The 11,721-nt window shown below is 33.5% G+C and overlaps 1 protein-coding gene across 6 annotated transcripts; it reads right to left on the bottom strand.

The window, feature by feature from the left end:
* Nucleotides 1-274: 274 nt before the first annotated feature.
* On the bottom strand, nt 275-9,985 carry LOC111410325. Of its 6 annotated transcripts, none has more exons than XM_023040627.1 (6): nt 9,783-9,981; nt 3,060-7,453; nt 2,792-2,965; nt 2,552-2,601; nt 2,348-2,400; nt 275-991 (listed from the first exon to the last, which is right to left on the bottom strand). In XM_023040627.1, the coding sequence occupies exons 2-6, from the start codon at nt 3,110-3,112 to the stop codon at nt 653-655; spliced, it is 669 nt and encodes a 222-aa protein (XP_022896395.1). In that variant the 5' UTR covers nt 3,113-7,453; nt 9,783-9,981; the 3' UTR covers nt 275-652. The 6 variants fall into 6 exon arrangements, 5 of the variants coding, with proteins under 5 accessions (XP_022896395.1, XP_022896371.1, XP_022896364.1 ...); XM_023040603.1 differs by having other exon boundaries at nt 2,792-3,315; nt 3,759-7,453; XM_023040596.1 differs by having other exon boundaries at nt 2,792-3,998.
* Between the last annotated feature and the right edge of the window lie 1,736 nt (nt 9,986-11,721).

The raw sequence follows: 11,721 nt of genomic DNA, 5'->3' as shown, positions 1-11,721 counted from the left end.
GGGTTCTAAAGCATCCAAAATGGAGTAATATATGACAAATTTTATTACTGATTTAGAAATGATATCCACAATAATATCATCCGTATTTGTTTCTTAATTATGTTTAATTTAACGTGTCAAACATATTCGTCAATTATTTAAATATTTCAGTACCTGTCAATGAGTTAAAAGTTGAATTATTATCAATTCTTACAAGAGAGTGATTGTAAAAGTAAATTTATATTATTTTAGTTCTTCAATTCCATTTTTATTACATCATTTTGACTCAAATGCATATTCTGAAATTCTTAAACTAAGATGATGTTTCTATTAGTTACAATAGCAAAACATAAAACAGGAAACAACCTTAATCTTTGTTGAAAATGTCAAAAATCCATGATTGAGCTGCTCAATGCACAAACAAACCGAAATATTGTACTATGAGCAAAAGTAAATCCTTGCGTCTCAATGGCGACATCTAATCCAGAGTTGCTCCATATGAAAGCAGTCGACAAAGCTCGCATACATTTGTTGAACCGTAACTTGTCATCTATTGTAGGCACGGGCTTTAGCCCGTCCCCGTCAACTGAAACTTTTCTAACATGAGCCTGCAACCTCAAAAACAACTGCCTGCAACATCAAAAACAAGAAGACTACTTTTCATTTATTCTAACTATGGGAGGTCCCTTTTACTTTCACCACTATTCGGCTTATGCTGGGAGCCAGGAGTACTTGGCACAGGCTCACTCGTCTTCCCTTCAGTCGAGGTTCTAGTGTTTACTTCGGAACTCTTGCCTGCTTCTTGTCCACGTTGAATTTTACTTGCTTCGATTTGTGCATCATCTGATTGTTTCTTGGATACAATGACAATTTCTTTTACTGTTTCTTCCAGCTTGTTTAGTCTCTCTTTTACCTCCCTAAGCACTGGATCAGCTGCTCCTTCTTCGGCTTTCTTTAATTCCATCTCCTTTGCTTGTGATTCAAATTCAGCTTGTTTCTTCAACTCGAGTTCCTGACAACATAATTTAAAAGGGAACCTTAACAAAAGCCAATATACGAAACAAATCACACGGCTTGTAGCTCTATTGTAATGATAACTAACATAAAATCCAAACAAGATTTTACATTTGACAGCTATCAAGATGAAGAAAAAATGGCTGTCCTCTTCAAAACAATCTTTGAAACCCTGTTAATTTACTCAAATAAATGCATTAAAGTATCCTTGTTGAAAAACCAATATTAGGACAAGGCCGTGGGGGTGCATAGCACAATTTGCATTGACCACAACCTTAAGATATGTCAAACATGATTGATTTGTTCAGCAGTCATGTACAAAAATGTTGAATGCCCATTTCCATACATTATATGTCTTGAATTGAACACAAGTTCCCCATAGACATAAAGAAAATGGGTAAAAAGATATCGATATTTTGCCGTACCCTACATACCCAAGCTTTCAGTGAATCCAGATTTTGGATACTAATTTGACCAGAAAACCTAACTCCAAACAAAACAGGTGTAGAAAGGTCACCACTACAAAAAAGTATCAAAAGGGATACATGCAAATATCTGTCTATGTAAATCCAGAAATACTAAAAGCCTGCCTACAACAGAGACAATATGGGAATTCACGTGCTTCTTAATACGAGGAGAGTCTAATTTCACAGAAGCACGCCCTTAATATACCTTTTTGGTCATTCATATTGTGCTAGTTAAGATCTGTCTAGAAAACCGAATTTGACAAAACTATACAAGTCACTTGAATGGGATTTCGGATGTTCTGTAAGATCACCCAAACAAAAGGGAAGGTCGGGATTGGTAAGCTAGAGTAAACAATTTTAGCCATCATAAATATGAAACTAGTGTGTTACTTGTCACAATAAAATGGAACATATAGGACAGTAAAATATCTTTGCTAACAAGATAAAGATTGATATGAACTCTTTGTTAAGAACTTTGCAACGATAACTAGGTAAGGTCATTCTAAGTCCCAAATGTAAATCAAGTTTGTAAATTTGACATCCACTTTTCTACTATTATCAGATAAAAGGATATCAAATTGTCTAAAAGTTTATTTGCACGGCTTATAGGCAACCTTATATTGTTTTATATAAGCATATAGATACCCTTCCCATGGTACATGGATAGAGTTTGCCCTGGCATATTGAAAACAACGTGCCATTATCCATATGGACCAAAAATTTGAATATTGTGGATTGATTTTCATCCCCAGACTGACAAGTTTTGATATCATATTTATGTTCATAATTAAAAAAGGGGGGAAAGAAAGAAAAAAGATGCAAACACCAAATCAAACTACATTTATATAGAGTAAACTATGAAGGATGATGAACAAAATAAGGATTACCACATCCATTTTTTTCATTTCACTGCGAGCATACTGAGCCACAAGATATACAGCTGCAGAGAAAGATGCATAAATATTCAATGCTTCAGAAATGAAAGCACATAAAAATCAAACTCAATAGCAAATAGACATAACCAAAATGGTCTATGGTCTGAGTTACAAACTCAATAGCCCACATTAAGATTCAGAATGGAGAGACAATACCCAATGAAGGCAAGCAGGCAAAGAAGAGCTGTACCAGGTGGAAATCTAATCTGAAAAATCATCAAACATACAATTAATTCTTTGCTAAAATGAGACTTAATTACAATATCAATCAAAAATGGAGAATGGGTTCACGTTCACTTCGAGAAAACAAAGCATTCTGTATAATGCAGTTTTTTCTCTTTGCTGAAAAGGGGAAATGAAAGTGATAAAATGCCTCTTAGAAAAGTAAAAGCGTACCCAAATTTCTTCTTATTGGGCTGATCAGTGAAGAGGATTTTGGCGGCAGTCATGAAATCCAAATTATTAAGAGCTTTGTATTGCTCATTATACTGACTCAATGATGAAGAAGAAGACTCACTGCCATTGCTAGAAATGGTGGCCGGTTTATTACTGGAATTTTTGTGTGGAGTACTGCAAAAGGTTTGGTTTAAAAAGAGGAGTTGATTCCAAATATATCTTCCACGAAGAAATTTTTTCCTCATCTTCCACTACTAAAAAATATTACCAGAGAGAGAGAGAGAAATGCTGGAGCATCCAACCTATGAAATGAGACAACATCTGACCAAAAATATTACCAAAGAAATGATTGCCAACAACTTCAAATTATTTCTGCAAACAACTATTTCTGCCTCGTACACATTCCATCCCTCCAGACAAATTTATTGATAAATCTCAAATATTATTTAACATCCAACAGCAATTCTATCCCAGACACCTGAGTGTCATATGTATTAACAAAATCTCACATTATCAACCTTGACCTGCAAATGTCATAAGATATTTTATCAATTCCTAGGACCGCAGTAATAATTTTGCATTTTTCTAATCAATGAGTTCCATTCAAAGTAATGGTGGGTTCCTCCAAAATATAGAATAAAACTAATGAATTCCATCAACTCCAATCGCCTTATCCATCTCTCAGTTCAAAGTGACAAATTGAATTTATGCTAAAGAATAATCACTAAAATTATGTGTCCACTCAAAAGGTAGGAAAAACAAAGAATAAAATATTTTAAGTGTAAAATATGGGACACTGAAACACACGAATTTCAAAGTAAAACCCTAAACTAATTTTCAAGTCTGGCACGAGGTCAATTATCCATACTTAATCCAACTTTAAATTCCAGCAACATTGTAAAATCAATTCAAATTTCAGCAAAGAAAAGAAACACTAAAGAATAAAACACACAACGTAATTACTTACAATTGCAGCAAAAGCCCAACACAAAAGGCCTACAAGTTACAATTTAGAAAAAATTAAAAGTTGGCCTAAGAAAAAACTCATCTTCCCTTCCCTTCCATTCTGCGTTCAAGCTTCTAGAGAGTGCAACAATGACGAGTTGGGGGCTGCATCAAAGTCTACCGTTGGAACTGAAATTATTTGCAATTGAATCATTCAGTTTTGTGGACTCCTAATCCTTGCGTTCGTATAGTATTATTTTTTCTGCGAATCGAACTTTGATATTTACACTTAAGATATTCAAAATCTTGCACCCCAAAATGATGCAAATTAAAACAATCAATAATGTGGAGTTCACATCCAAACAGCAAAAATACTACAAAATGAATTGGTATAAATACAATAGTTTCACAGCTAATGACAAAGATTACAAGTATTTATGACTCCATCGGCATCATTAAACGAGTTCATTGAGGGCATAAACTAATGAACTCCTACCTCGGATGGAAAACCTAATGTAGCCAATAAGTCGCAGTCGGGGTTAAAGGAGTCAAAGGTTGGTGCAGTCTGCTGAAATTGATAACATGCGTGTACACCTAACAATTTTACATAAATTTCAAGATATTTCATGTGATGAAGAGATTCTACTTGTCCCCTGAACTAAATTCTTAGAAAAAAATTTCGATAACTTCTTGATCCCGCTTGCTAGATTTATTGGTTGTTAATTTTCCGTCTTAGTGTGAGATAAAGATAAGGATATCTCATCTTAAAAATGAATGAAAGCAAAAAAAAAATTAAAATTAACCCTCCCTTTTGTTTTCCGACGGACCAATCATACTTGCTATGGTAGAATATTCATGTGGGACATTCAGCAAGATCATCCTCTCTTCCCATTGGCCTGATAGTGTCTGAACAACATAAATTTGGTGGACTATATTCAGTTGGAAGAAGTTCTAATTCAGAATCCACTCCAATTCTAGAAGTATCAACTTGATTCGATGTCAATTCCACTCCAGCACTAAAAGAATCATTTTCAGTGATAAACAACTCAACTCTGGTAATACAATGATCGAAGGACAATGAAATTTGTCTAGCCGGCTCAAGTTCATGTATCTCATCAAGCTGAAAATCACAGCAGCAAGATGTTTCCATGGTTGGATTAAAAGAAGACGTCTCTTGAAATACAAACGACTGCATCCAAGAAGAATCATCACTGTTATCAATTTACTTCTGTTGAAATTGCTCGTCTCCTGCTGTGAGTGTACTTTCAATTTCAAACCAAGATGGAGCAGTAGCACAATCAATATAGTTCCATGGCTGCTCCATGTGCAGCTGCTGTTGAAGCTGAGAGAAAGCTTGTTGTGATGACTGAAAGCTAGTTTGTAGAGTTTGTGACAGTATCTAAGCAAACTATGATAGTGCTCGATTAAGAGGTTGAAACAGCTAAGCAAGTATTTGCAGTAGATTTTGCATCACATGTCCTTGTTGTGGGGCAGATGGTGCATTATGCTACATCTGTGGTTGAGAAATTGTTAAATGACTGCCAAAACTAGGAAACTGTTGTGTTTGAGGAGCCTGACCATAAGGAGTATGACCATCATAATGCGGCATATGCTAACTTTGTGTTGTGGAGAAAGATGTTGCATTCAAATGTTGTGGTTACAAGGAAGATGGAAGGTATTGTCCTATTTAAAAACCCTGGGTTTAAATTCAAAAAGGAAATATGTCATATTTAATGATATGATATATAAAAATCAATACCCCATCCAGCTAAAAAAGTTAATAAGACACACACCAGTTGTAACATAGGTTCAGAAGAACCACTAGTCCGAAATCCATACCATCAACATTGTCAGGAAAGCCACCGATATAGCCCTAAAAGTTATGTCCACAAAATAAGATACAAGAAACTTTTGAGTATTGAGAAAAATATGCAGTGCGATGTGTGCATAACATCATAAGTAGTCTGTGCTGTTACTGGAGTAGAAGAGACAATATTCACAGGCAGCTGATTTCCAAACCACGGCATACCAACTGATTTCCTACTGCTCCATCTTGATTTGAAACTAAAAGTACACAGATGATAGGGTTTGGAATGTTGGCATGCCGGGGTTTGGAAATCAATTGCCTGTGGATATTGTGTTTTCTACTCGAGTAAGAGCATAGACTTCTTATGTGTTATATACACATCGTACTGCATATTTTTCTCAATATTCAAATATTTGTGTCTTATTTTGTGCCCATAAACTTTCAGGGCTATATCGGTGGCTTTCCTGGCAATGTTGATGATATGGATTTCAGACCAGTGGTTTCTTCTGAACCTATGCTACAACTGGTATGCGTCTTATTAACTTTTTTAGCTGGATGGGAGATTGATTTTTATATATGTATCTTTAAATCTGAAACATTTCCTTTTTGAATTTAAACCCAAGGTTTTCAATCAGGACAATACCTTTCATTTTCCTTGCATCCACAACCTTTGAATGCAACACCTTTCTATACAACACAGAGTTTGCATATGCCATATTATGTTGGTCATACTCCTTACGATCAGGTTCCACAAACACAATAGCTTCATAGTGTTAGTGGTCAGTTAACAATTCCTCAACCACAGATACAGCATAATGCACCACCTGCCCTACAACAAAGACGTGATGGAAAATCTACTACAAATATATGCTCAGCCGTTTCAACCTCTTAATCAAACACTATCACAGTTTACTCAGATACTATCACAAACTAGCTTTTAGTCATCACAATAAGCCTTCTCTCAGCTTTAACAGCAGCTGCACATGGAACAGCCATGGAACTATATTGATTGTGCTATTGCTCCATCTTGGTTTGAAACTGAAAGTACACTCATGACAAGAGGCGAGCAATTTCAACAGAACTATATTGATAGCAGTGATGATTCTTCTTGGATGCAGTCGCCCTTATTTCAAGAGACGTCTTCTTTTAATCCAACCGTGCAAACACCTTCCTGCTATGATTTTCAACTTGATGAGATATATTGACTTGAGCCGGCTAGACAAATTTCATTGTCCTTCGATCATTGTATTACCGGAGTTCAACTGCTTGCCACTGAAAATAATTCTTTTAGTACTGGAGTGGAATTGACATCAAATCAAGTTGATACTTCTAGTATTGGAGTGGATTCTGAATTATAACTTCCTCCAACTGAATATAGCCTACCAAATTCATGTTGTTTAGGCATTATCATGCTAATGGAAGAAGAGGATGATTTTGATGTTCTTCTACAACAATTTCAGCAGACTGCACCAACCCTTGACTCTTTTAACCCTGATTGCAACTTATTGTCTACGTTAGATTTTCCAAGGTAAGAGTTCACTAGTTTATGCCCTCAATGAACTCGTCCAATCATGCCAATGGAGTCATAGATACTTGTAATCTTTGCCATTAGCTGTGAAACTATTGTATTTTATACCAATTCATTTAGTGTAGTATTTTTGCCGTTTGGATGTGAACTTCACATGTATTATTGATTGTTTTAATTTACATCATTTTGGAGTACAAGATTTTGAATGTGCTTAAACGTAAACATCAAGGTTCGATTTGCAGAAAGAATAGTACTATACGAACGCAAGGATTAGGAGTCCACAAAACTAAATGATTCAATTGCAAACAATCTCAGTTCAGACGGTGGACTTTCCTATTTAACTGGAGTCCGTTTTCGTGCTGTTAATCTGGACCTTTGCAGTCTGAAAAACCAAGTTTCACGGGTAGTGAATTTATGGAATAACAATCTAGAACATTTGTCCTAATTCTAATTAACTTTTAGCACTACTGATACAGCGACTGCATCATAAGACGAACCAAATGATGCAACAGATAAAAATTAGACACCAATTCCATCAGCATCTAAACGAATCTAAATCCATAATCGACATAAAATACTCTGAGGCTTATTGGAACCCTTCTCTAATCTTTCTCTAATGGCACACATCTTTTGTCTCTTCTAGGCAACCATTTATGTGGTTGGCTACAAGAATTGAGCAGTAAAAAACCCATGACAGGTGCATCACCCATGTAAATAAGCACTCTTTCACAGAGACTCACAATCACATGACCCTGACTCAGAGAGAGATGTAAATACCTTAGAAATTTCTACGACTCAATATCTTTCAAAGCTGAAAGCAAAGTAGACCAATATAGTTCAGATTTTCGATGCTTATACTCTAATTGTCATGATTGTTTATGCATTTTTCAATCCTGCTCTTCCTACATAAAGAAGAAAAAAAAAAGAACAATATTTTTAGTTTGTCTGTTTATATTGGTCACATAAAATATGTTTTGGAAAATTTCCCCAATATTTTTAATTTTCCAATAATTAAATTGAAAAATATATTTAGTTTTCCAATACTTAAATTGAAAAGAAACAATTGAGAGAGGAATGAAAGGTCATTTAAAGACCACCTTGAAAATAATATCATTTGTATAATATATTGGTGTTTTTGAATGTTGAAAACATGGCCATTTCTTATATCTGCACAACAGGTTTCTGGCCTGAAAATGAAGAGATGAATTTGTATTCTCAAATGCTCCCATCTGTAGTTATTAATTACTTGATTCTAATATAATATGGATTTCATCATTCTTGTTTCTTTTCATTTTCCTAAGTAGAAAGAAGTCTCCGAGAATAGATACATCCTTGGGTTAAGCAGAGCTGTAAAGGGGTGTAATTCACGTTACCAACTAATAACTACATTAGCCAAGTAATGAGCAGTGAATTCAATTGAAGATGCATTGTCATGTACTTTGTTTTCTTTATTCATAAAGGCTCATGAGATAGCTGACAATTAAGCAGTGTTCCACTGCATCATACTAAGATTTGCATTGGTTCAAGGCTTTTAAACAAGCTTTGCCTCTAAAAATATTTGCACCAAATAATGGGACTTGCGCCTATGCCTATGTATAATTGTCTTTGTTTTGTTTCATCTAACCAGCTTTCGAATTGGACTTATGCCTAACTACGAAAAGTCATTTCCTCGGCTAGTTGCATATTTTTCAACATTCTCACTGAACTCAATGGACTAAAGTCATTATTTAAGCTCTTAACTTTTCAAACTGCTCAATAAGGTGCCCAAATTACTCCTCAGACTCAACTTCCAATTGGACCAAATAAATTCAGTATTAAGCAACAGCTTTACAATTATCGTTTGGCATTAAAAACCATGGAACCTGCATACTTCAAAATTGCATTCTAGAAACTTCATAAAATTTGCATATAAAACTCAAAACTTGATTTTCAGTAACTTATAACCTATTTTTAGCATTTGTCCTTAAGTAATCTTTTTCGAAATTAAATGCATATACTCTGATAAATGTATTTTTAGTCCTTGGAACATTGGTTATTCTCTTATACTGATCTTAAACTTTTCAAACTTCACCTCTAAGTTCCAAATGAAAATATAGAAGCCTTTGGGATGTTACATGAGCTCTAGTATATGGTTCCTTTTTCCCATGATCTATAGAGATAATGTCACTTTTATGAACGTTAATCTCTTTAAATTGATGTGAGACACGAGTCCTCAACCACCTAATCTTTTTTTCCTTAATGTATCATTGGGTAACGTTGCCTCATATGATTGAGTAAATTCAACAATCGTCATCAGAGTTTGTAATTTCAAATTGGTTGTTAAAGTTTTTTTCTATCGTATTTAGTCACAGGCTGGTCGGTGTCCCCAAGGATTACTTGGTTTTTCTAGTACTTATACCTCCAAGGTTTTATTCTTACCCATAGAGACAAATGAAACTCACAAACCACCCTTGTACCATAATGTCATCACAAGCATAGAAGGAACCTCGTTATCAATCCTCACTGCATTCTTTGTTTTGTAGTTTACCCCTCGTATCTAACATATTCAAGAATACAGCAAGACAGTCAACATAATATTATTTTGATTTGAGCAGCATACAAGTTAACTGAGAAAAAGTATAACATCTACATTACCGACTAATTAACGAGAATTTTCAAGCAATGCTACTTTAGGTAAATCTAACAAACGTAATTATAACAAAATCACTTACATATCAAAGAACCCCAAATTGAAAGCGTCAAACCCTAGTCCTGATCTGAAGTAAGAAAGCAAAGATTGCCCAACAGCCGAATTGAGAGAGCGTGAAAATTAGAACTGCAGACATCCGATTTACGGATTTTCTGACTTTTGGGCCGAGGTGGAGATTTGGGGAGAAGACATAAAATTCGGGTCGAACCAAGAAAATGAGCCTTGTTTGAGGTGGGGTGGAACGTGTTTTATTGGAGAATTTTGGTTAAAAAATAGAAAAAGATTTTTAATTTACTTTTTTTTTTTTGGGAAAGAATATGTGATTGAAAATGAGTTAAAAAAAGGAAAAGAAAAAAAAAAAAAAAAAAAAAAAACCCCTTCAAACAAAGACTATACAAATGGAATTTTGAGGTAGAACCGATTCATAAGGTGATCGACCAGTTTTTGGCTTGCTTTGAACAATTTTAGCCCATGTTTGATTCTTATTATTTTAAGAAATATTTTTTTAAAAAAAATTCATTTTCAACCGTATATTCTCAAAATATTTTGCACATAAATTTAAAAAAAATTCCTACTTTTTAATCATACATTCTCCAACAATTTACGATAATAAAACTCATTTTAATGAAATAATGGACAAGAAGTAGGGGCTTAATATTAAAGTTTGGTTTCATTTGTCCAAAATACTTTTCAAGCTTATTTTTAATACGGCTTCTTCAAAATAATTTACATTTCACTTTTTTAATAATTATTTTTATTTTTTAATCCCACATTCTTAAAAAATAATAATAATAATAACTTACTTTTTGTAAAATTACATCTCAAAAAAATCAGCTTCACCAAATGGCCAAAATAATTTGTTAGAAGTAATAATTCAATATTAGAAAAATTATCAAACGATAAATTCTCTCTTTGAGCTATACAAAAATTGAGTTTAAAGTCCATCTTGAGCCCAGTGATTTTTGAAAATAACATTTTTCATACTCATTTTTAATCACGTATTCTTCAAAAATTATTTTTCACATTTATTGATAACTCTTTCATAATTTTTAATCATACGTTGTCCAAAAAATACTTTTTCAAGTAATCACTTTAAAACAATCCCTAAATACTAATTTGGTCAATGATGACATATATCATCAAAAGGATGTCGGAGACCTACAGAAATATGACAATCAGGATCTTTTATTAAATGGATTCCTATTCGAGATGTCTGAAACCTAAACTCGTTATTCAATTATTGATTTGTATATTTTAACAATGATGCTCGAAGAATTTTAAATTCAAAACAATGTTTAAAGTAATTTTACAAGTATAATTTAAATTTAAATGGTCTGTGGAATATTGAAATATTTTATGTAATAATGCAATCAAAATACCATCTTCAAGTGTAGTTCATTTTACCTATTGATATACTAAATTGATTTTAAAAATATTGCCACCCTCTTTATACTATTCACTCAAAATTACGTTAATGTAAATGCTAATATAAACTAATATACATAAGCCAAAAAATAAAAATAAAAAATCATGACATTCATTTTGTTTATTAATCTATCAATCCATGAGATAACCAAAAAAAAAAAAGTAAAGTTCGATTATCAAACAAGTCACCTAAATCTTGAGCGAGTAATATACCTTTGATTGCTAGTTCAAGTTCTTTGAAGTGTCAATAAATGAAGTTTTAAATAAAAGATTGATTTCGACACTTTGGGAATCGGGTTGAAATAATTAGAAATCATATACTTGTGATAGTAGAATCCATTAATCATTGAGATGAGACGATCATTACTCTAAGGTATTTTCTATAGACAAATTGAACTTGAGCTCAGTAGTTCAATGATGAGATCGTTGGACTTTATTATATTGTGATTTGATAAAAACAAATTTGCCTTATAAAAATGAAACTTAGAGAGTAATACATGTTGAAGGGCAAAATGATTATTTTTCTAATTTCAACA

This window comes from Olea europaea, chromosome 2, assembly GCF_002742605.1.
Source record: "Olea europaea var. sylvestris chromosome 2, O_europaea_v1, whole genome shotgun sequence".
In the NCBI taxonomy this organism is placed as follows: domain Eukaryota; kingdom Viridiplantae; phylum Streptophyta; class Magnoliopsida; order Lamiales; family Oleaceae; genus Olea; species Olea europaea.
This window is presented reverse-complemented; position numbering and strand designations above follow the sequence as displayed.

Excerpts from the sequence above, each read along its gene's own strand:
- LOC111410325 (XM_023040603.1), bottom strand. The coding sequence starts at position 3,036 with ATGAGGAAAAAATTTCTTCGTGGAAGATATATTTGGAATCAACTCCTC. Across the intron at positions 2,401-2,551 it reads TGCCTGCTTGCCTTCATTGG|CTGTATATCTTGTGGCTCAG; the intron begins GTATTGTCTCTC and ends CTTTCTCTGCAG. Across the intron at positions 992-2,347 it reads AAATGAAAAAAATGGATGTG|GAACTCGAGTTGAAGAAACA; the intron begins GTAATCCTTATT and ends TTATGTTGTCAG.